At 43.6% G+C, this 26,145-nt stretch overlaps 1 protein-coding gene across 3 annotated transcripts in view; it reads right to left on the bottom strand.

Moving 5' to 3' along the window:
- Window positions 1-19,879, bottom strand: part of Drd3 (dopamine receptor D3) — a 50,927-nt gene extending 31,048 nt beyond the window's left edge. For all 3 annotated transcript variants that reach the window (XM_075955083.1, XM_075955090.1, XM_075955098.1), the window contains exons 1-2: window positions 19,610-19,879; window positions 388-500 (exon numbers count right to left, since the gene is read on the bottom strand). In XM_075955083.1, the coding sequence (XP_075811198.1) occupies window positions 388-500; window positions 19,610-19,879 (383 nt within the window). The remainder of the gene's footprint in view (window positions 1-387; window positions 501-19,609) is intronic.
- Window positions 19,880-26,145: the final 6,266 nt, after the last annotated feature.

Here is a 26,145-nt window from a genome sequence, read left to right as displayed (position 1 = left end):
TTCATTAGCAATAAAACCAACTACAGGATTTCCTAATCAACCCACTTTATGTCTTTTTCCATTCTCTCCCTTTTCCTTCCAATTAGGAATCACAAAAGCCTAAAAGGATAATGGGAAAACAACCCCCAGATCCGGGATGCAGGGCGGAGGGAGGAGTAGGTTGACTGGAAGAGTAAAAAGCCCAATAAACCTTATAGGGAAATTATTTCCTGTCACAAGTCCTTTTCCTCCCCATGTGCAAACCATATTTTAAAAGAAAAAACAAAGAAAGAAAACGCGTCAGTGGCAAGTTCCCTTGAAAGTGACACCAATATCTCAAATGAGTACCTTCTGTACCACTTTATGGCCCCATGTCTCCTAAGCCTGGAAGGGGACTCCCAGCCTTACCTGTCTATGCTGATGGCACAGAGGTTCAGGATGCTGGCTGTACACATCATGACATCCAGGGTGACAAAAACATCACAGCAAATGCGGCTGAAGTTCCAGACTCCACCTGTCACCTGGCCATTAGAGACAAGAAGGAACAATAACCCAATCAACTCTCTTGCCTTCCCTACGATGCCCATCATAGATGCCCATGCACCTTCCTGGCTCCCCACGGTGGGTGCCATCAGTACCAGAGGGCTAACAGGCACAGAGGGGATGCCAGGATGTCTGGGGTTGATTGAAAAGGAAGGGAAAGAGCTCTAGAGCTACGAGAGATCTTCAAGATTAGTTAGTGCAAGGATTCTCAGAGTGGCTCACAGTGGGATATTCGTTAAAGACGTACATTTCTGAATACCCCCTAGACCTAGTGATTCAGAGTCCCCGGATAGGAGCTCATGGACATTCATCTTAAAATAAGCACACCCCAGTTGTACCAAGGTTTTGGCAGTCATACCTGAGGTTCAACCTCAGGGTGCTCCTGGAGTTAAGTGGTGTGCGCATAGATACATCTCATCCCATAGATGCACAGCTGTTAGTAACAGAGTTTGGGTGGCTGCCCAATGCGAGCCTTGTGCCAAAACTTCCTCTCTGAAGCCCTCTGCCCAGCAGAGAGCTCACCATGTGCTAAGAAAATAAGCTAAGAACACATTTTACATAAACATGACTCCAAAGCAAAATTTTCTGTGACTTCAGACTGTAAAGCTTGGAAACATTGTAAGACATCTATGAGAACAAGACTAATCCGTGTGACTGCCTTTGACCCCCCCGCCCCCAACACTTTGTCCCAACCTCTAAGAGGTGGGAGAAGGCTGGACCCAGAGGATCCCTCAGCTAGGTGATGCTAGCTGTGACCTGATGCCTATGCGCATGGAATCGACCTCCAGAGCTTCCCGTGAGTAACAGAAAGCATCCGGGATTGAGGCGAATTATATGGTAACATATTTATATTTTATTTTTGCATGTTTATATAACCCAACTTAGTAAGCAAGATGCATCAGGGACAATGCAGCTTTTTGAATAGCTATACACCACTACTTATAGGCTCTAAGGTGTGTGGGCTGCCATTCTGGGGGATCACGGCTCCCAGTGAGAGTTTGTGTCACTGGTTGCTGCATTTTTTGGTGTCTTTTCTAAGCAGCCATGATTGCCATCATGAGCTCTAAGAGACCGCAGAGGCTGGCCAATATGAGTAAAGGAAGAGCTGCCCTCTGTCTGGTTCCCGTCTGAGACCCGGGTTGGGTGGGACTTCCTGTGTCGGGTCCCTAAAGCCCTGAAGGCTCCATCCTCCTTCTCTAATACCTTCTGGAGTTTTTTTCCCTCTCAGTCTCCCATTTAATCTCTGTTTGGTCATCTTCAGGCTATTTTGAGAAGCGCTGGCCAAAGATGCTTTGTTTAAAAGCAACCAGGAAAAGTTCAACCAAGTGAAGTAATCATATTTGTTCACTTGGTTCTTGATTTACTTCCCCTCAGCTAGATCACTTGGCTCTGTATAAATAAAGGCTCAGCATAAATTTATAGGGATGCTGAGAACGAACATCTTCCCAGAAGGAGAGTTTGTGGATTCTCATCTACAGAGTCACCACACAGTGACTCCAGAGAGCCAGCAAGGAAAGATGATTTTGATCACACAGGACAATTGCATAGTATGAAAGCTCCCCCCACCCCAAACTGACTGAATTTTGTGTTCCTGATTTCTCTTCCTTCCTTCCTTCCTTCCTTCCTTCCTTCCTTCCTTCCTTCCTTCCTGCCTGCCTGCCTGCCTTCCTTCCTTCCTTCCTTCCTTCCTTCCTTCCTTCCTTCCTTCCTTCTTTTCTTTTCTTTTTTGTGTTTTTTTTTTTTTGAGACAGGGTTTCTCTATAGCTTTGGTGCCTGCCCTGGAACTAGCTCTTGTAGACTAGGCTGGCCTTGAACTCACAAAGATCTGCCTGCTTCTGCCCCCTGAGTGCTGGGATTAAAGGTGTGTGCCACCACCACCCGGCTTGTGTTACTAATTTCATTCTACATATGTCTACTGAGCAACTGGAGTTGTGACTTGGGGAAAACCTACTTTTTTTCCCCTTATAACTGAGTGAGTGTGTCTGCATGTTGTGGGAAGTTTAAAGGAGACAGAAAAGTTGGGACTACAGTCAGCCTGAGTGTTTTCTGGTGGTTGATTCACTTATTCATTCATTTTTCCATCCATATATTTACCAAACAAGGACTTGTGAGGCTGTAACAGTCCACAGAAGGAAGGCATAGGATGCTTGTTTAAAGGTTTTGTAAAATGTCCTACAGGGTGTATCCTTGAAGACTTATGTGATAACTGGAGAAAAAAAGGCATTCCTCATTATTATTATTATTATTTATTACTTATCATTATACGTGTATGTATGTGTGCCTGATGTATATGGGCATGCATGCCATGGCATGAGTGTGGAAGTCAGAAGAAATCTTAGGGGAGTCAGTTTCTCTCTTTTCCTTTTCGTGTGGGTTCCATGGGTTGAACTCAGGCTTGTGGGGCAAACGCCTTTACCTGGAAAGTCATCTCACCATGCCTGGACAAGGCGTTCTTGAACACACTAACTAGAGATCAGTATGAATGCCTGGTACAATTACTACAAACTAACACTTATTGAGGATTTCTCCTACCATTATCACCTACCCACATGACCCATTCTAGGAGTTTCTACAACTTTGAAATTTCAGATTTTAAAAACGGCTTTTTTTTCCCATATGCCCTAGTGTAGCTTTTTGAGGCGTGTATAATTTGATAGGAGATTAAACGACTGTTACTTAACCAACTCGATAATGGCAGAGACATTTACTTGCTCGCTGCTGCTCTGGGGCTCCTGGAGCAGGTTAGGCATGCAGATACCTCCGTCAAGATTGAGTGCTCTCCGACATACTAAAAGCCATTTATTGAATGCTTGCTAAGTGCCCAGTGTCCTGCAAAGCCCTTTGCAGACGTGGCCTCTTAGTGCTGATTATAATCCCCTGGGGGAAGACTGAAGCTGAAGATTATCTGCAGAGGACCTATTTGTCTTAAAGACTCCACAAACTCCTTGGCCTCTACTCTGCTGCTTGACCTTGGTGGAGTAGAAGATTGGGATTATTGAGGGATGGAGAGTTATCCAGGCTTAGTGCCTGTAGAAAAGTATCCATTTATTTTTTAAAAAATATTTATTTAGGGGACTGGAGAGAAGGCTCAGTGGTTAAGAGCACTGCCTGCTTTTCTAAAGGTCTGGAGTTCAATTCCCAGCAACTACATGGTGGCTCACAACCATCTGGAATGAGATCTGGTGCCCTCTTCTGGCCTGCAGGCATACATGCAGGCAGAACACTGAATAAATCTAGTCAGGCAGTGGTACAGGCCTTTAATTCCAGCACTTGAGAGGCAGAGGCAGATGGGTTTTTGTGAGTTCAAGGCCAGCCTGGTGTTCCAGGATAGCTATAGAGAAATCTTGTCTCAAAAAAAAAATTATATCAAGTGTTTGTCTGCTTGTATATATGTGCACTACATTTGTGTGATGCCCATGAAGGCCAAAAGAGGGCGTTGGATCCTCTGGAATTGTAGTTACAGATGTTTGTGAGCCACTGATGGTGCTGAGAACTGAACGTGGATCCTCTGGGAGAGCATCCAGTGTTTTTAACTGCTGAGCCATCGCTCTATAAACACATTCTCTTGTTTTTACTAAGACGGTTGGATAAACCTCTTGGAATGTATTGCTAAGGTCAGCAACCTCCAACTCTAGAGCTAAAAATGTTTTCTTAAACTATAGAAAAGGGCTTCTACCTCCCTAGCTCACTTAACTTGCTGTCCCAACCAAAGTTATCTCTCCCATGTATTGTTTTGACTTTCTCTCCTCTCTGGCTATTAAAGTTCATGCCACTTTTTCCACGGCACAAATCAAATCCAAGTTCTGAGGACAGGGTCACTCACACTTGCCCCAGGATAAAGGACTCTCACTATTTTCTTTAAAGCAGAGTTGTTATTTTTGCATTGATGGGACCATTAATAACTTTGTTAGGCAGGAAGCCATCTTAGAGAGGTCAAGCCAATTGTCGCAGGTCACATGGGTGGTAGAGGCAGACTGGACACTGGACGCGGACAAGGAAGTGCTGCTGTAGAGAATCACACAGGAGGAGCAGCTGGTGGGATGGAGCGAGTGGACACAAACGAAAAGAGAATCAGGTGGGGTTTTGGTCTGGGGAGCAGGCACCTTTCTGACTGCCCCTATCCCAGGACTGCAAAACAGCAATGGAAAAGACCCCTTGGGGTGGAGCATGGGGCTGCTGTATAGGGTCCTGGGTGGAAGGACACAGTGCCTTCTTGTTGAACCCACAAGTTGGTACCCCTGGAATGTTTCCCTTTTCTAGAACCTGCTATTAGAAATCCCATTCTGTCCTTGATCTCAGCCGAGTGCCAAGAAGAAAACAACCTGATTAGCTGATTGAAGTGATTCCCACTAAGGTGCCATCACTTAACTTTTCTGGGAGCTCGCTCATTAAAATAAATCGGTAGCTGGTAGACACACACACGTGTGTGTGTATATATATAAAGTATGTGTGTGTGTATATATCACATGTGAATGTTTATACTACAGTCTCCCACACTATGTAAATAACAGTAAAGGATGAAAATCTAAGGTGCTAAAACCATTCTAAGTAACCAGCTCACATTATTTCAGGACAACTCAGTCAGGCAACTATGATGCCCAATTTGTAGGTAAATGTAGACGGGGCAGGGGAGGGGTTATTTACTTAAGAACACGCAGCTAGCAGAAAGAGCTAGACCTTTAACCTCTTCCTCTCAACTGTGATGACTCCTGTCCTCAAAGACTCTCATCTTGACACCACACTTCCCAGAAACACACGGTTCAGTTCCACCCTGCTAGCACTGGACGGAGGAGTTTTGACCTTTGTTCATCATTTACCCAGAAGGCCACTGTTTGATGGACTGCTCCCTTGTTTGACACGTGGCCCGGAGGGGTGTGTTGAGATGAATTCAACCCGGTTTTGTTCCCCGCCTCTCTGACGACAGTGCCTGCCTGAGTTGGGGAGGAATGTGTAAATGGGTGTGGAGGGATGGAGGACCTAAACCGGAAGTCCTAGGGAAGAACTGATACCGAGTGATAAGTGCTGACAGAGGGATAAATACAAAGTGCTGAGAGATCATAAAAGGCGAAGTAATTTTGAAATTAAGGCAGACTTTAAAAAAATCTGATTGATTTAAGGCTCTTTAGAGATATGTTTTTCACCTAAATTCTGATGAACAACTCACTTCAGAATTGCAGGCAGCCAGGTGGTGTTTCTCTCACTTGCTAATGAATATGGCTAATTCCCTGTAGCAATGCTGGGGGGGGGGGCAAGACAGTGTCTTCAGGTATGAAGTTGGCTATTGATTTCCAGCTGACACAGCCCAAGGCAGCATTTCCCAAACTTACTGATTATAAGTGGCAGTCCCCAAATCACCTAGGGCTCTTGCTAAGCAAATGACCCACAGGCCCCACTCCGAATAATAAGTCCCTCAAGTGATTCTTACAGTCTGGGGGCAAAATATTATCTTCAGAAACCACTGTCTTACAAACATGAGTTTTTGAGACAGGATTTCCCTGGCTTTCTTGCTTCACCCTTCCTAGTCTGGGATTACAGGTGTGTGCCACAGTTTATCCCTTTATTTTTGGTGGTGCTGGGGAACGAGCTCAGGTCCTCGTGCATCCAGACAAGTACTGAAGTACTGAGTCACAGCCTTAGTTTTCTTTAAGCATTCCTTGTTTGTTTGTTTTCTGAAATATGGTCTCACTCTTCTTTGTTTGTTTCTAGCCCAGATTCCCCCCCCCCCCCCCCCCCCCCCCGCAAAGCGAGTAAAATCTGTGTCTTCTAGGAGATGACAGGTTTAAACTTAACTCATTATGATACAGGGATTCAGGTCAACTCTGAAAACAAAAACTCCAAAGCCTCCTCTCCAGCCAGTCGATAGAACTGGAAGAGAGTTTTGTGGTCCCCCATTGTCAAAGACTACACCCCTCGTTAGCATGGAAGTTATGGAAAATAGATATCATCCTTTAGCTCTTCAAAGAGTTTGGGGACCGAAGCTCTGAGGATGGGGAGAAGCGAGATTAAAGTTCCAGAGGCAAAGGGAAGACTGGAAACATAGCCAATTGTGTTCTACATGTAACACAACTGTACATTTTAAAAGCCCTGCCATCCCCAATTGCCAGAGACGCTGGGGGTTGTGTAAATGTGCTCCCTAGCATAGAGACGCTCTTTGGCCCGGGGCCTTTGAGCCTCAGACCTTTCCTGGTCACTTGGCCCACCCCCATTCTGAAGAGTAATTTTCTTTTTCTCAATAAAAAGTCTCTATTTCTATCAATACTCAAATGTCCCTGGTCCAATTGTTTCAGGACACAAGATTCTGGGAGTCTCAGTGAGTACACTCTGGATTTGATCCATGCCGATCACCTGAGAACAACCGAGTTCTCTGAGATTTATGTTTTGGTATGTACTGGTGTTTGGTTCTGATTTTTTAAATAAAAGTAGGTGTATTTGTCTAATGGCCATCTGGCATGCTAAAGCAAGGAAGCGGATACTTAGGCTTTTAAGAACTAAGGCCGGTAGGTGAAGAAAACAGTTTGGGTTTTAAAAAGTATCAAGGTTATAGCCGGGCGGTGGTGGCGCACGCCTTTAATCCCAGCACTTGGGAGGCAGAGGCAGGCGGATCTCTGTGAGTTCGAGACCAGCCTGGTCTACAAGAGCTAGTTACAGGACAGGCTCCAAAACCACAGAGAAACCCTGTCTCGAAAAACCAAAAAAAAAAAAAAAAAAAAAAAAAAAAAAAAAAAAAAAGTATCAAGGTTATGCAATTTACCAAACACTTGACACTGCCTTACTGTGTATTCCTGGCTGGCCTGGAGCTACATAGACCAAGCTGGCCTCCAACTCACAGAGAGCTGTCTGCCTATATTTCTTGAGTGCTGGCATGCACTACCACTCTAGGCTAAGACTATTTAATGACTGTTAAAGGGAAAATAAATAGTTTTACCAATTTTTTTTTTTTTTTTTTTTTTTGGTTTTTCGAGACAGGGTTTCTCTGTGGTTTTGGAGCCTGTCCTGGAACTAGCTCTTGTAGACCAGGCTGGTCTCGAACTCACAGAGATCCGCCTGCCTCTGCCTCCCGAGTGCTGGGATTAAAGGCGTGCGCCACCACCGCCCGGCTTTACCAATTTTATATGAGAAAAAAACCCCTCCTCATCTTTTGAAGCCATAGTTCAGGATGTAATAAATAGACATATCATAGGATCCCTCATTTACTGATAGTGAAAACCAATTCAATTTCTTATATACTCAAATCCAAATTAGAACTACCTGCCTCACAATGAGAGTTTACTGCTATTACTTAGTCCAAGTTTTGGATGTTGTACAAGGTTACAAGTCAGGTCCGTTATAATTCTTGTGTTTCCTTTCCTCAAAAAACGAAGTCAAATACTTTAATAAACTTTATTCAAAATAACCCTGACCATTCTACCTCTGGTTGGTTTTTTGAGACAGGATCTTACTATGTAACCTTGGTTGTCCTGGAACTCACTATGTTGACCAACCAGGTTGGTCTCGAACACAGATCTGCTTCCTGAGTGCTGGGACTCAAGGCGTAAGTCACCTTGCTTGGCTCTTTAGGCAATCCGTTTGGGTTCATGTCTTCTTTCTCGGAATGTTTTTAAATGCACAAAGGGTAAAGATACAAGGGATTACAAATAACAACTTAGTACTTCAAGACGTCAGCGGGAACCAGGATGCAGCAGTTTGGATGTAAGTATCTGTGGTTTCTACGGGTGACAGTAGCTCTCTGCTAAGGGCCGAGGCCGATGTTCACAAATGAAGGAAAATGCTCAATGCCGGCTTAATGAAAATGAGTAATTTTATTTTCATTCGTGTTGATGGAATCTCCAGGTAGCAGCACACACAACTTATTAAAATGTAACTGACTGTCCACGCTGTGAGACAAGGGAGTCAATGTGAGGCTGTTACCCTTTTGCCAGAAAAGACCCTATTAAACTACGTCACGGCTAAACCTACATTATCGTCTCAATTTTAGCACATTCTTTGCTGTGAAGTGTAAGACTGCCACAGACACCGGGGGAGAGAAATTTGGTTCGTTCTGTCCCTGGTTTGGTCAAACTGTAAATCAATCCATCTTCCTTCAACAATTTCTGTTTTCCAATTTCCTTTGGAACAGAGGGAACCGACAGCGGTGAGTTGCGGACTGAATATCTGGTAAGTTTTGGGTTCGGTCATTAAGAAAAAAAAAAAACCTGTTGCTCACCCCACACAGCTGTGTTGCACGAGTTCTAATTGGACTTATTAATGAAGACCTGGAGCCAGATATCAGAGGGAGAAAGGAGCAAGCTGCAGCCAACTTTTACCTTGCTCCCTCCTCAGCCAGCCCAACTACTGTCTCCTCTCCTCTTGTATTCCTCTCCAGGCTCAACCACAGCACTTCCTGTCTGTACAGCCCTCCAGATCTCTATGTTGAACAAGTGGTTAGCTCCGCCTTCTGATCTTCAAACTAGCTTTATTAATTAGAGCACAAACAAGGCGTCGCCACACAGCTGGCCTGTGGAGGACTTTCAACTGCTGGGCCCTTTCTCCTCTTTCCCATAGGTGCAGGCATGGCTACCTGTAAATGTATATTTGACGGATTGGTAAAAGCTTTAATTTGACTAGTTCTCTGATTGTTTGGCTTTGTGATTTGGGGAGTTCGTGTGTGTGTGTGTGTGTGTGTGTGTGTGTGTGTGTGTGTGTAGTGCGGATTGAATGCAAAGCCTTGTGTGTACCAAGCAAGCACTTTCCCAATGAACTGCATCTCTCCTCTCTTTGGGAGGTCAGAGGCACTGAACGTGGGCTGTGGCTCCATGCAGCTTCAGACAGTGGCCGCAGCTCTTTGCAGAGTCCTCTGCTGAGTCAAATCAAGCTGGGATTCTTGATGGAGCCACAGAAACGTATTTCTAAAGTTACAGCTCAAAGCCTTGCCAAAGAACTTAAATGAGACCAGAACATATCTCTTCAGGTATATTAGATAGAATTATAGCTGATTAGATAAAACCCTAGGTCACAATGTCATGTCAGGGCTTAAAAACAAAAATTCTACCTTAACTTTAATTTTTATCGTAATATAGACACTCTTTTTAGCCTACAGGCCCTTTGAGCATATATTTTGGCTTCCAGTTTAGTGTTTTTATGGGCTTCCTGAGTATGAAAACGATTTTTCTGCAGCATCTATCTGTTTCTTGTCCTTTTTTGGGTTCCTTTCCTTCTGTTTGCTTGTTTTGTCCTATTCTGATGCACTGGATTTTGTCCTATATTCCCACTTAATTTCCAATGAGAGACAGGAAGGGAGTAGATCTGGAGGCAAGGGAGGTAGGTGGGAAGGAACCGGGAGGAGTAGAGGGAGGGGAAACTGTAATCAGGATATATTATGTGAGGAAAAAAAAATCTATTTTCAATTAAAGGGAAAAAAGAGACATTTAGTCTTAGTTTTTCAGAGGGATGGTAAAGATATTTGAAGTACAGTTTATGTTTATAAAAAATTGCTTTCATTAAATCTTAAGATGAAAGTTTTGCTAAGTTACACAGTTTGTATTGACTACAAAGATTTTGATAGATTTTGGAAGAATTTTCTTCCAAAAGATATACTTAAAAATTAAATTTTATATTTGATTTTTTCCCCTGAGTAGTCAAGAGAAATAGAAGGCAAGAGAACATAAAATGGTTTTGTATGTTAATAAAAATGCATGGCTTTAAATGCATTTGGGAAGCAACATGCAAAATGAAGTTGTCTTGATAAACAGAGGTGACCAAGTCTGAGTACATTAAATGAGGGACATTAAAAACAAAAACCAAACTTTCATCTTATTATTGCTATGGGTTCCTTTTTCTAAGAATACTTTTAAATGTAAAATTGTTAAATATAAGATTTTGTTAAGACTGAAAGATATGCAAAATCATGGATGTATGTGTTTCTCAGCGATCTTTCTGTTAAATTTGCTTTGTGTGATGGTACAGCAAAGACACCTCTCCCTAGGAACACTGACACTCAGCTTCCAGACAAGCTTTTCTATTACTCTGAATGTCACAGGCAAAATCACTGTGCCCTCACCTCATACCTGGCACAGAGGTAACTAATGCCTTGTATTTAGAGAGTGATTAACATGTTAAGATATGATTTTGTTAAATGCTCAGAGAAATTTCTATACTGAGTTTTGCTAGGCACTCTTAAAACTTAAATTTAAGAGATAAGGCATAAAAATTGGAGGACTAGCTGTATGTATAGAAACACTTTTACATGGTCTCTGGGTCTTTCTGCAAATATAATATGTATATTTAGTCAATTGTAGAGATGGGCTCGTTGTGCTGTTGGTATGATAGGCTGAACCTCAACCCTAATTCATTGTTAATAGATAATATTGTTATGACCTGCTACTGACTTGTCCTGTCCTTTAAGAGACAAGCCCCGCCCACTCCCCCTTCCACCAAGGCAAGTGGATCTTCCTTCCACCTCGAGCCTGTACTCTCTTTCGTCCCTTTTCTCCTCTCCCCCCACTCTTCCTCCTTCTCTCTCTGTTTCTCTCTCCCTTCCCTTTCCCTTTTTTTCCATAACCCACTGAATAAACTATACACATTTTCTCCACATGATGTGTCTGTCTCTCACCTGCCGAGGCCTCCCCCCCCCAGCTCTGCAGCAGGTCTTGAGCCACCCACTGTGGCTCCTCATGGAACTGGCTGCCCTGCCAACCCCCGAGGTCTCTCATTTGCCATCTTCCACCTACCTGGGATACACAGAGGCCTTTTCAAGGATACTATAAGAAACTGAGTGTAACTTGGTTAGCAATATCAGAATGGTTCTTTACAAAATTTTCTAGTCCTTTATATCCGAAACAAAGAAATTTCTCTAGAATATCTTATGTTTACTATGTTTTCCAAAAGGGATGTTGAAAAGCACAGATTTGATGTTCTGTGTTCCCCGTTTGTTGTGCCGGATTTTAAACAGAATCAGCACTCACTTAACTTTTGCTTCAGCTGGGACTTTTTTAAAATGACTGCTTTACAGTTCCGGATAAACACGGCTGCCATGGACGTGAGGTGCACGTGTGCACCAGATAAAACGTCTATTTGTAGTCACTGACAACCTTTTCCAAAACATGTAAGATGCCTGTAAAATTTGTAAAGAGTCTGATTTGCTTCAAAAGCAAGAAATTCTGTGTAAATATGGTATTTATTTCCTTTTAAGTCTGTGATCCTCCAGAATCCATTTTTTCTAGAATGTCATTCCCAAAAATGACTTATTAAGCTGATGTCGTCAGAGCTGAAATTGTTTTTAAATTTTATTTATTCATGTATTTTATGTATATGGGTACTTTGTTTTGTCCATCTAAACACCAGAAGAAGGCATCCGACAGTTGTGAGCTGTCATGTGGGTGCTGGAAATTGAACTCAGGGCCTTCGAAAGAGCAGTGAGTGCTCTTAACCACTGAGTCATCTCTCCAACTTCAGAGCTGAAATTGTTAATTGTAAATAACGACACCCTTTATGGTTTTATGCATGTTTGTGTTCCTGGCTAGTTACACGGTTGAGGCAGAGCCGGTGGAGAATGGGCTCAGAAGGGCTTTGCACATGAATTATGAATTAACATATGAAGAACGGAGAACTAGAAACCAACCTCAAAGCCAGCGTGTTACAGATAGAACCCGTGAGAGAAAGCTTCTGCTGTACGAATGTTCGAGAAAGTCCTCGATATGCAAACCACCTGTCAAAGTCCCAACCTTTGGTATAGTCTCTCATACAATGTTGTCAATGAGTTTCTAACCTTCTGAGCTCTGGTCTGCTTCCTCCCTCCCATCCCTGCATCTACAACTAGTCTGTATTTGTGTCCAATTCTTTGTTCCAGGACACAAGAATCTTGAAATCCCAAAGGCTGCCCACCAAAGCCTGATTGATATTCACTGATGTCATTTTGACCATCATTTTGAACACACGTTACCCAAACACTTTCCATTCCAAGCTGTGCCGCTCTAACAGACTAAAAGATTAAATGCAGGCCGTTTAAGGAAAATACATGCATATGTGTGCACACACACAAAATAGATGTAGGGTATTCTATAAATCATTAAGCCTTGGTCTGTTGTGGTTTGTAATTCTCTTTCAAAGCTGTGTCTGTTGATATTTCTCTACAAAAGGAGAGTCAAAAGCTCTCTTTCTTTCCTTCCTTCTTTCTTTCTTTCTTTCTTTCTTTCTTTCTTTCTTTCTTCCCTCTCCTTCTTTCCTTCCTTCTTTCTTTTATTGAGACAGGATTTCTTTCTGTAGCCCTGACTATCTTGGAACTCACTGTCCGGACTCAAACTTATAGATCTGCCTTCCTCTGTTTCCCAAGTGATGGTATTAAAGGCATATGCCACTACACTGGGTGTAAGCTCACCTTTTTCTAGTACAATGCTGGTGTGTTGGTCAGGCACCACAGGAGGCCAAGCTTACATCTGACCTTCAAAGAAACAGACAAGAAAATGCTTCCACCCCACAATCTGTCAAAGGAGAGACTTCAATGGGCTTGCAGATGGCTCTGCTGAGTGTACAATGAATAAGGATTCTTTCCACTCTAGACTCAAATTTTCAGATTTTAAGAAAACACTGCAAGCAACCTTGCTCTAAAAACCCTTCCTTCCTGAGCTCTCAGTAGCTTGAGTTTGGTCAAGAAAAGGGCCTTTGACACTGGCTGCTGCCTGCCACATCTTCTCTGAGTTTCTGATACAGATTCATTCCTGGCTAGTCCGGAAATGACTCTCATCCTGGAGAAGGGACCTTTAAGCTGTGATGTTTTCCAGAACTGTGCAGACCAGGAAGAAATTGCCAGGATTAAAACTGCATAAGACCAGAAACAAAACCAGCCTGGGCCATGAAGAGACCACATAAACCAGCTTTTCCAAAAGAACTAAAGCCAAGAGGTGGTGAAGGGCTATATGGAGGTTACTTGATACTAGCTCGGCTTCTGCAAGCATTGTGCTCATTATAGGTCTTCCAAGCATGGGGGGTACTTCAAGAAATATTTGGATATCTGTACAGTCAATAATAATAATAATATAATGCTATGGCATCTCAGCTCCTTGAAGAATGAGGGATAGGCAGAGTAAGCGATGGGGAGAGGGTTGCAATAACATAGCAGATATATACTCTATACAGCAGATTCTCACATGGAGAGTGCAGGCAGTCTGGGACTCAGTCCCCCGCTGTCAGGAAAGGCCCAGTTAACTTGTCTCACTGCTACATCTGTACCTTCTGGGTTTTTTGTCTCATGGATCTGTACAAGTTGCAAGACTATCACAAACACTAGAAAGAAATGAGGTTCTTTTTGCCAGGGGTTTGGCCAGATTGTAAACAAATCCACTGATCCTTATATTTAAATTTCTTTTGGGATACAGAGAAATGTAAGTCAGTGGGTCTAGAGGGATAGGTTTTTAATTGTTTGGGAGAAATAGCCAGAAAGCAAAAAAAAATTACTGCTCTATGTATACTCTTCACTTCTTTCTACTGTCATATTTATAATCTTTAAAAAATAAAGTGTGTGTGCCTGCGTGCCTGCATGCACCTTAGTATGAGCCCTTTCCCGCAGGGGTCAGAAGAGGGCATCGGATCTCTTTGACCTGGAGTTACTGGTGGCTGTGAGCCTCCCAAATATTCATCCTGGGAACCACACTCAGGTCCTCTGGAAGAGCAGCAGTGTTATGTGCTGTTAATCTCTGTGCCATTTCTTCAGTCTCACTTTTTTAAAAAGTGGATTTGCTGTGGGGGGGGGGCAAAATAAGGTTATAAATGAGGACTTTTGTCATCTCTGAATATACTTTGCCCATCTGTAATGAGGGAGATTAACAATTACTCCTTCTCAGATGTTGCTTGGGAAGATAACAGGTGTTGCACAGGTCACTTGGGGTTAGGGGAACTGGGGGCAGAGGTTTATTACAATGACTGTAGATTTGAGGAGACCTCCTGGAAAGTCTTGCATGGCCGAGCTGAATTCAACCCAACAGTGAATTTCATTGACATGAAGCTATGTCTGCAACAAAGGTTTAACTTGGAGCTAAACCTCAGCTCAGAGCGGAGGCGTGTAGCATCATGGAGATGTTTAGAACACAGGCTCCAAGGCCTGCCTGTCACTCAGATATGGCCAGGAATTTCTTGGGTTTCCATCACACACCAGAGAGGATGGTTATCTCCAAGCTCTTTCAGCTCTAATATTCTATAACTTTTACCAAATCCAGGGGTCATGAGAATCCCCTATTTTTGTTTTCCAGTGGGAGGTATTAATAAAATTGTTATCATCTGCTTTTTAACTAAGGTTCAACACTTCTTTGAAAGCTTTAGTTTAAGGTCCAAAGACATGACTTTTCCTTTCCTACATATTCCTATTCTTTTCTGTCATTATCCTCTCATCTCTTCAGGCTACTTCCCCCTACCCCCTTGTTGTGGCCTTGTAGAGATATTTGGGACAAAAAAAGGATGTGGGTGACCTTACAAGTTGTATTTCAGAGGGTCCCTGGCTTAGCTATTTCTTTAATTCAATTTTCATTATTTTCTGTGCCTGCCTGAACCTACCCTGTTCTATTTTGCTTGTCTATATTTCTTTCATGCTGGGTATGTCTCTCTCTATATATATATATATGACTAAATGAGTGTTATGAAATTTGCTTGTGAGAGTATGGATAAAGGGTTATTTATGGGGCCATGGACACTTTCTCAATGACTATGCCACTGAAGAAAATGTCTCACCCCACTGTAACAATTAACTATCTATAACTCCTCAGAGGGATGGGTCACTTTTCCTGCTTGTCTACAGTTCTTCCTCCTTGAATCCTTTCTCCTGTCCAAAATGAGATTTAATTCTCAGCAAACCTACAGAAAGTGTTGTAAGTTGAAAACGCTAAGCACAGCTCAGCAGCACACGACCAGTGCAGCAATGGTTCCCTTTGGGGTCATGGGACTGAATGGGAACTGTCATCCCTGATGTTTCTCTGCACACTTGGGGATATTGTGCTGTGTACAGCTCGCTTGGGAGAAGATCGGAATCCAAAAATCTGAAGTGTGTTTCTATTGAATGTGCATTGCTTTCACGCCATCTTAAAGATGAAAAAATTATGTCACACCATTGGTGGCGGGAGCGTTTGCTATTTCAAATATCCTCCTGCATTCTTCCTTTCCCTCTCCGTCCTTCCATAACTGCACTGAGTAGCACAAAAGGCGCTTAACCAAATAGAACTAAGGAGGATGTCCGTGCTTGAAGAGCGCGCGCCAGACTGCAGTGCCGAAAAGCAGGAAATTAGAAACTGGAGAGCTAATCTGAGATAGAGCGCCACAGCACTTCACTGAAAAGGCTGTCCCAGAAAACGATGAAAACTGAATTAAAGAAACAGCTAAGCCAGGGACCCTCTGAAATCCAACTTGTAAGGTCACCCACATCCTTTTTTTGTCCTGAATATCTTCACAGACAGAGGACAGAGAACCCTGAGGTAGTGCTGTACCTGGCCCCTGTGAGTTTCCTGTCATGCATCTCCCGAGGGCACAGGCCTGTGTGTCTTAGTGAGGAGGAGGGCAATTATGACAGCTTGACGGTGCTTCACATTGACCAGTGTTTCTTTTCAGCCATCCCTGGATTCCACTGGAAACCCACGAGAAGCCTGAGCTACTGATGTGTTCCTTGGAAGAGGCACAGTTTTAAACTATGCTAAATCAGTACTGACTGGTGATCAGTTTGGGGGGAATCCTGTGTTGTAAGCCAGTCCAACTGAATGCCTCTTGATACTTCCAGGATTTCTGGGGGAATGGATGTCCTCCTTGTGTGGATGGTTATACTTGTCACTTTGCCTGTGCATGTGATCTAACTGGAAGAAGGTGGAGCGGAAAGAATGGCAGAGAGATGGAGCTGGAACCCTTGATAGTACGTCTGCAGCCCATGCGGCCACAGGACTCTTTAAGATGGGAACCAATTCATTGCGCTTACAATTTAAGCTGAGTGTAGTTGAGTTTTCTTTGACTCACGACTAAACATTTCTGGATGCATGTACTTGTAGATCATGCTCTTTAGCTACCAAGGTACCCTCTTTGGTGATGACAGTTGAGACTAATGTCAGCCCAGCATAAAGTGTCGCTATCCCCATCTAAATCATGCAAGTTCATGTCTTCAGATGCCCTCTTCTGAGTCTCCCTCATAAAGCGACCCTGCATTGGGATGACACTCTTTCCAGTGAATTCCCACAGAGGCAGTGTTGGATGGTAATTTATTGCCCTCTTCATAGCAATTTGTCACCCTCTGTGTTTTCTTTTTACAAACAAAACTTACATTTTAACTTTTTCTATTCTGGCATTGTCTAGTGCATGACTCAGTTCTAGCCAGTTAGACTGAAACGCCTTGAGGAGATAATTCAAACTGAGCTGTTTCAGAACAACCTCCTCCCCACCTCCTCCCCCACCACCGCATTCCCATCCTTCTTGTGTTGGGTCACTGACATGATGCCTGAGGCTTTGCCAGCTGCTCTGTCATAGTATAAAGAACTGGGTAGCTTGCCAACACAGCCAAGAGGGCAGATCAAAGGGCATGGACCTTGATGACACCACAGGGCAGCTAATAACACCAATAGCCAGCTTCCTCCAGAATTCTGGCATGTGACAAAATTAACCCCTTTTGTTTAAGTCACAGCAAGTCAAGCTTTCTGATATGGACAACACAGGCATCTCCACTAACTCACATGTTACTATGAGAAAGTTGGCCAAGTTTTCTTCAGGAAAGATGACTATTTCAAGTAGACTACAGACTTTGTGAGGCTCCTGGCTCTCAGGTAAGTTTTCTTCTTATGTGTGTCCTGTCTTCCGAGGGCTCTCAAATCAATTGGCCCTTAGACCAACAGCAGTATCTTTGGTCCACACCACACCCTTTGCTCTTAGGTGTGAATGAAATCACTAAACCAGCGCTCAAAGTGTGTCATCTTCAGGACTCATTAATAAGCATGCAGTTGGCTTTTCCTGGGACACAATCATATCATAACTGGCTAAAGTTTGATTTAAGTCTCACCCTGGGCTTTGGCAAGATAGACCCTTGACTATTAGAGAAATTCTCTGAGATATTGAATTGCATTGGTCAGACTCTAGTCACTAGAGCTTTGAGCAAGTTGGTTAAGAGCAGAAACTGGCTTCCAGAACCAACCCATTTCCCAGCGGGTCGTGCCTCGGCTCCGCCATGAGTTTAGACGAGTGCTGATTTCATCGACTCTGTGCTGGGTTTCTGAAAACTGCCCTGTACAGTCTTCTGGTGTTTTTTTTTTAATGTTCAAACATAGATTAGGGACAACACTAATATTGGCAGCTGTGGTTAGAAGGGGATTGCCATGGTCTTCCAGTGCAGAAAAGTCACAATGTCCATTTTCTAAACAAGCATGCATGGAAATGTTCTACTTTGATCCAACCAGACTTCCGGAAGGAATCACAAACAGCTAGCCTGAGAGTCCTTCTCTTTAATCAACATCACTTTATTTATTTATTTATTTATTTATTTTGAGACAGGGTTTCTCTGTGCAGCTTTGGTACCTACCCTGGCTGGCCTCAAACTCACAGCGATCTGCCTGCCTCTGCCTCCTGAGTGCTGGGACTAAAGATGTGCGCCACCACCACCCGACCCTCAACATCACTTTATTACAGACATCAAATGCCTCATTTTGCTGTAGATAAACGGAAATGTTTATGGGAGCCTCCATTCCTTCCTGGCAATCACCCCGTGGGAGGGTCAAGGAGTCCCCGAACTGGGGTGATCAGCAGAGCACAGCTGCTACCGGAAAGCATTGGATTGCGCTACGTGAAGAGTCTCAGTTTTGGACAGAAACATGATTTGAACTCCTCTTTCATTATCATTGACTATCAGATAATAAATGGTTCATTCCCTTTACAGTAAGAAGCATGATTCCAGAAGGGCAAGATACTGCCTCAACGCGAAGAATGACTTGGCGTAATTGGGTTGACAGAAAAGTCAAGATAATTATAAGATCTCTCCCCATCAAGATTATCCTAACTGGGAGGAAGAAATACATATTTCCCCCTCTAGAACTCTCTCAATCAGCCTGCTTGTTTTTCTCCCTTCCCTGTTCTTCCTATACCTACTCTTTATTTTCCCGTGTGCCCCCTGGTTGCACTCGTAACTCTAATTTTAGTACCCAGTCACTCTTTAGTGCGGGTACTAGCATAGGCAGTCTGTGTTCAAGGCTTTTACTCTCCCGTGATATGTCATACTTAATTAACTGTCACCTTCCCTATTAATATTAACTGAAATATTAATTTGATGAATCTTAATTTCTCTTAATCATAGCATCATTTTGATCCTTCATTGGATATCTCTTTAGAGTGACATTCAGTGCAGAGGAGAAATATTAATAGCATATTAAGGCGTTTAAAACATCTCTTTAATAATTGCATGTTTTCCTGGTAAGGGGATGTGTTCCTTGAACAGATGTAGGCACCCTGATTTCCTTGTTAGCAAATGGATGTTTTGTCTTGATCACCTTCTGACTCTATTTTACACCTTTAAATGAAAATACTTCCAAATTTAAGAAATGTTCCCCCAAAGATTATTCTCTAGAGTCTGCTGCATTATTGGAGTGGCAAGGGCTTTGTACTATTAATGGAGGCATAGAAAATTTATATTTGAAGGTTTAACCTGAGCCTTGGGTAGCAGAATCTATGGAAAGCCAGTGCCAGGAGGAAAGAGCCAAGCTGAAGGGCAGCTGAAACAGGAGGGAAGGAAGGAAGGGAGGGAGGAAAAGAGAAAAAGAGAACTGGTCTATTATTGACCATTCTAATGTTCTTCTCGTTCATTAGAAATCCCCCCCCCTTGTCCTATATCCGCATCACAGATGCATTGAACCTGGGTGAAGATGCTCATCAGAACGCACTCCACCGATAACACATGGTTGGCACAGAGAGTTTTTTTAGGAACAGCCCCACCTCTCAAGCCCAGTCACAGGCAGAGCATTGTTATCAGGACCCTGGTTCTCATGCGTCAGCTCCCTCACTGAAGGGAGAATGCCAGAAATTCTCCCTCCCTCCTTCATTGCCTGAGCACTCCAAGGGGTGTCCTGATCTTTACCCACTCCGGAGCAGCATGGCCCGTGAGCCCACCTACCTCCAGGTACACCACCCACGGCATCACCAGCGTGGCCACCAGCAGGTCTGCGACAGCCAGGCTCACCACCAGGTAGTTGGTGGTGGTCTGTAGGGCGCGTTCCCTCAGCACAGCCGCGCACACCAGGGCGTTGCCGAAGATGATGGCTAGGATGAGCGCACAGTAGGACAGGGCGTAGTAGGCATGCGGGCGGGCCCGGCTGACCCCTGTGGAGTTCTCTGCCCCACAGGTGGAGTTGATGTGGGTGCTTATCTGGCTCAGAGGTGCCATAGCCCAGATGGAGGAATGTGACTCCAGAATGTCCCTAGGAAAAGACCAAAACCAATGTGGGTCAAATCAAACTCGTTGAGGCTGGGATATGACATGTAAATGCAGTTTAAAATTTGAGTTTGCAAATATTTATGAGCCATATTCTATATAGCATCAGGCAGTATGTAAAAACTTGATGTGGGAGTGTCATATATCAATCTGTTAATTTCATTGGTTAAACAATAAAGAAACTGCTTGGCCCTGATAGGTTAAAACATAGGTGGGAGGAGTAAACAGAACAGAATGCTGGGAGGAAGAGGAAGTGAGCTCAGAGAGACTCCATGCTCCCCTCTCCCAGGCAGAGGGGAGAGCTCTGCTCTCTGAGGCACATGCGATGAAGCTCCGACCCAGGATGGACGTAGGTTAGAATATTTCCCGGTAAGACTGATGCTACACAGATTATTAGAAATGGGCTAGTCCAGGTGCAAGAGTTAGTCTAGAAGAGGATAGATATAATGGGCCAAGCAGTGTTTAAATAAATACAATTTGTGTGTTGTTATTTCAGGGCATAAGCTAGCCAGGCAGCCGGGGTGCCGGGGACACAGCCCCGCTGCTCCTATTACAACAAGAACTAGAGATAGAAATAAAACATAGATAAGCAGTCCCTCCCTTATGAAGTGTCTATGGGAGATATGGTCATCAAGATAACTCCTGTTCAATGATGACATGCATTTTGGAGAAAAGTAAATCAGAAATGGTCACTGGGGAGTGGTTGAGGATAGTGTGTGTGGATGAGCATCTGAAAAACAATTTCTAACTGGTATCATTAGGAAGCCTTCGTAGATATATTAGTAATTAAGTCAAAGGTGAGAGAGGCAGAGAACCAACCAACACAGATACCTGGTAGAGTGTGGTCCAAGTAGAAGGAGCAGGGTGCCTCGAGGAGGCGGGGCGTGGGGTGAGTGGCAGGAAGGCCAGCACAGCTGGAGTCTAAGGAGGCAGCTGTGAAGTGGAGGGATGTGCGCTCTGAGGGCTTGCGTGGGGACAGAAAGAATCATGCTTTACTCTGTGTGGAATGCAGCTGCTGCCATGTGAGAATTCTCCTGGTCATCTCCTAACTCTGGGACCACAGGCGTGCTATCCTCTCTGAGCTCCGGTTTTCTCCTCTATAAAACGGAGGAATGGTAGAGCCCGAGCCTGTTTCCTAAGATTTTCACTCCAAGCATTGGTGGAAATAATTCTCAAGGTGGGATGATAGCTAAGGGGCAGTGTACACACGACACAGCTCTTTGACTTCAGCCCCACAAAGAAAGAACAGAACTGTTTTATTTGCTTCTGTTTTTTGAGGAAGGGATCCACCTGTAGCCTGAACGGCTTGGCACAGGATGTGGTCTAGGCCAGCTTCAAACTCAAGGTGATCCTACTGTTTCAGACTCCCAAATGCTGAGATCACAGACATGAGTCACCATGACTGGCTTATAAAAAAAAGTGTTTTGTGGGTTAAGACTTTGGAAATCATGCTCTATACTTCAAATACTGTGCAAGTACTGTGTTGGTTTTTTTTTCTTATCAGCCTGTTCATCTTAGTTTCCTTTCTTTTCAAATTTTTAATAAAAGCATATTTGTGTGTGTGTGTATGTAAGTGAGTATAGTGTAGTGTGTATATGTCTCTGTGTGTGTGATGTTTGAACCTGTGTATGTGTGAGTGCATGCATTATGTGTGTATGTGGAGGCCAGAGGATGAGGCTGAAACTCTGTTCTGTCTCTCTTCACCTTATTCCTTTGAGACAGGGTTTCTCTCTCTCTGTGCCTGGAGCGAGGCATGGAGCCAGAAACTCAGAGATCCTTTGTCTCTGCCCCTTACAGCATACATGGCCACATCCAGCGTCTTCTGTGGGTACTAGAATCTGAACTCAGGTCCTAATGCTTATATAGAAGGTTCTCTTAGCCACCAAGTCATCTCTACGGGCCTCACTTTCCCGGTTTTCTTCCTCCAATCCAATTTAGCTCCCCCATCTCTGTTAACCTCTTATAAATTTCTTAAATAGCCCATTCTCTCTCATATTTTACATAGGGAGTAATGGGTTTTAGAGACTAGATTATAGGAGAAAATGTTGAGTATTTGAGTTTAGTACAGTGGTTTTTGTATTCATGGGAATTCCACATGTAGAATTTTATTTGAAAGTTCCTAATTTTAAAACATTACCATTTGAAAATGTTTAATCTCTATAAAGTCCCCTAGGACCCACCAAAATCCATGGTTCAATAATGAGTAATTTCCAGTCTCTTTTAACCCAGCTTGATGTCCTTGCTTTTTAAACAGGGAGATCAACCACAAAGACACGAGTAACGTATCATGAGTCCTATGGAGGTTTGGCTTCAGAGCGGCAAAGACACCTGAGTCCATTAGCTTCACCCATGATACCGGTTTGTAGGGACCAGACATATAGAAAGGACTCTGGGCTCCAAAAGCCAGATTTCCATGTGTTCATGGGGCATGAAAACCCTCACTCCTGAAGAAAAGGCCTGTGTGCAGAGGGTATCAGTGCTTCAGAGCCACATGCTAAAAAGACCTGGAGCCTGTGCCTGCTGTGGTACAATGGTCTTGTCACTTGACAATGGATTTGTTACTTGTATTGGTTTAATAAAATGCTGATTGGCCAGTAGCCAGGCAGGAAGTATAGGTGGGGTGACCAGGTAGGAAATATAGGTGGGGCAACCAGAATAGGAGAATTCTGGGAAGAAAGAAAGGCTCAGTCTGCAATTTTCACCCAAACACAGGATGCAAGATGAGAATGCTTCACTGATAAAAGGTACCAAGCCACATAGCTAACACAGACAAGAATTATGGGTTAATTTAAGATGTAAGAGTTAATAAGAAGCCTGAGCTAATAGGACAACCAGTTTATAATTAATGTAGGCCTCTGTGTGTTTCTTTTGGACTGAATGGCTGCTGGACCAGGCAGGACAGAAACCATTGTCAACATGTGCCCAGGTAAAAGTGTTTCCTACTTAACACTTAACACATAAAATCTCTATGGCCATGCTGGCCTTCTGCCACAGTCTGAATGTTTGTGTGCCCCCAAAACCTGTCTGTTGAAGTCTTAAATCCCCACGTGGTGATAGTATTGAGAGGTGAGAGTTTAGTGAGAGCAGAATCTGATGGTGGTCAGGGTTTATTCTCAATCTTGCCACCTAGAGCTCTCCTAGAATTAAATGGTTGGCTTAATCATGGCTATCATTTTACACCTCATTTTGAAACACTTCTGTCTGAAGCAAGTATTAAAATGAACCAGTGTTAGAAAAGGGTGACCAACTTGGAACACATTCAGGAAATTACTTAAAAATGTTCTTTATCACAGCACATTGTTTGCAGTCAATATATTTTTTAACACATAATAATAATTCTTGGTAATAATTATAATTTCCTCATTATTAGGAGAAGGGCAGCCGCTACCCTGGAGACAGCATGGCGGTTGCCAAGAGCTTTTGGAAAAACACAGCACTTTCTGATTGTTCAAGGATATTCCCCCCCTTGGAGGCAGGCTCAGGCCCACAATACCTTTCCTTTCACAGCTGGGCCACCTTCAAGGCAGGGACCAGCATCTCCTCCCTTTCTGGAGTCTGCAGCTGCTTAATCAAACCCTAGCCTCATCTCACCTGTCAAATAAGAAGGAAAAAGCATAAAGCCATGGGATTCTTGCCAGGCTTTGTGCTCCGCCCAGAGGGTTGGCAGCTACCTAACGGAACAGGGAATGTCAGGGGCTCATTGTAAGACAGGCAGTGCTCACTTCCCCAAATCCGTTCTGGCCTTTACGTTGGAAGCACAGCCACTTGGGTTTCTGGTTTGTGCTTTCACATGGTATGGTTCCCGGTCTTAGATTCCTCTTTGTAGCAGGTGGGTAGACCGTGGTGGTTCCAGAATTCTGGGTGTGAGAGATAAAAGGAATCAGAGATGATGGAGATATGCTGCAGTGCTCCCTGCCTCTTGGCTAATTATTTTCTCCTTGAATTTTTTTTTTCTTCTTAAATGAGATTTTTTTTTTTGTAACTCTGAGCTGGGTTGTTTTTCTCCCTCTTTAGCCTTCTGATAGATGTGCTAACGGATAGAGAACTAGTCTCAGGATGAAACTGGGAGTCTGAAGAATTTATTAACTTAATAATCACTCTCCAAATAATTCATAATGATAGGCCAGTTGTTTCATCATCAGACAGAGGATAAATCATGCCCACTTCATAGGGTTATTGTGAAGACCAAATGCAATTATATGCTTAAAGCCTCCACACTATGAACAACGGGGCCAAGAATTCTCTGTTTTGCAGGATGTCTTATGCATTGTTGATGTTTAACAGTGACCCTGCTCTAGCTTCTAGTTGTAATAACCAGAACCTGGACACTGCTCAATCTCAAGTCGGGGAGGGGGCAAAATTTCTCTCCCACTGGAGAAGCGTTGCTCCAGTGTAAGACCTAGCATGGCTTTTATTGTTAATGGGAAGGTGTGAGAAGGTAAAGGAGAGAAGTCAGTTTCGGCTGACAATCATCTGATGGACTTGGTGGTTAGGAGACTACTGGTAACAGAGAATGTTAGGAGTTAAGAGTGTGTATGGAAGGCGAGAAAGTAAAGAAGGGAGGCTAAGGAGTTGGCTCAGTTGGGAAGAGCATTTGCTGGGCAAGTGTGAGGATCTCAGTCTGAATCTCTAATACCCAGGTAAAAAGCTGGGCATCACTGGATGAAGTCATATGTGTGATTGGATAAGGCAGAAGGCTAGGGTTTGGTGGCTGTCAGCCTATGTGGCTCCAGGTTCATCGAGAGACTCAAGGGAATGAGGCGGAGTGTGACAGACTAGGACATCTGACATCTTCTGATTTCTGGGCCACATGGCACACATGTGTGCTCATATATTGCAGATACCATGGGGCAGAGTCAAAGGCCAAAAGAATATGGCTAGCTCCGATCTCTTAAGACATACTACATACAACCTTGCTTTTAAATTTTAAGAAGATTAAATTTTATATAAAGTGTTGGTTCATTCCTATCTTTTTGATGTGTCCTAGCCTTTTTTTTTTTTTTTTTTTTGGTTTTTCAAGACAGGGTTTCTCTGTGGTTTTGGAGCCTGTCCTGGAACTAGCTCTTGTAGACCAGGCTGGTCTCGAACTCACAGAAATCCGCCTGCCTCTGCCTCCCAAGTGCTGGGATTAAAGGCGTGCGCCACCACCGCCCGGCTGTGTCCTAGCCTTTTGAGGATGCCTGTGTGATATAGTTGAAAAGCCAAAAAGACAGAATGGGCAAGCTCTTGTTATCTGGGACACACCCTGCTTTGCTGATATTCGGATCCTCTGGGCACCTGGACATTCAGGTCACAGAGTGTCACTAAGAGAACTATTCAACACGAGCAGCGTGAGGACAATACTAGACATGCTGAAGTGGATGAAGGAAAGACCACAAGGCCTCAACCCTACACAAAGACCTAGAGGCCACTAAGAAATGCTGAGAGCTGGAGAAATAGTCTTCCCCAGGGAAGAAAGAGCATGCCAATTGGTTATCCAATACCAAATGGTCAGTCCTGAAATCGCACATGCGAGAAACATGATACAGACTGAGCAGGTTATGGAGAGACGTGTAGATGTAAATACATGTACATAGATGCATAGAACAATAATCAGTGAAAAGAGAGGCTGGGAAGTTTGGAGAGAGAAAGAGAAGTGGGAGGGGCCAGAGGGAGTAAAGGGTAGTGGGAAATGATGCATTTATATTATAATCACAAAAATAAAAGAAATGCTTTAAAAACGGGACCTACATGACTTAACTATTTGTTTTTTCTCCTTAAAGAGATTGAAGTAATAAGACCACAAATATAATAAAACCCAGACCCCTTGAGTATTTATTTAGCCTCGTTCCAAACTCCAGCACTTCTGGGGTATTTCTTGTGCCAGGCAGACACTAATACTTCCCAGGCAACATCCATTACTGTTTACAGTGTCACCCCAGGGAGGACATGGACCTCTTCCTTTTAAGTATTGAAACAGAGACACAGAGAGGGTCAGCAACTTTCTCAAGCTCATATAGTGCGACTCTCTGGTCTCCACAGAATGAGTCTTTCCTCTGTCACATCCCCTCTGGTGTGACTCTCTCTCACCACACACCCATGGCAATGGGGCAGAATGACCATGGAGCAAAACCTTCAGAACGCACACACCCAGGACAGGCCACAAGGCTTTATAGACAGAAGAGGGGCATCCCTCCCAAACCAGGAGAAAATGAGTTCTTGTTTGTGTTCCTTCTCCG

Source organism: Microtus pennsylvanicus, chromosome 1 (genome assembly GCF_037038515.1).
Source record: "Microtus pennsylvanicus isolate mMicPen1 chromosome 1, mMicPen1.hap1, whole genome shotgun sequence".
Taxonomy (NCBI): Eukaryota; Metazoa; Chordata; class Mammalia; order Rodentia; family Cricetidae; genus Microtus; species Microtus pennsylvanicus.
Note: the sequence above shows the minus strand (reverse complement) of the source record. Positions and strands in the feature narration are given on the sequence as shown.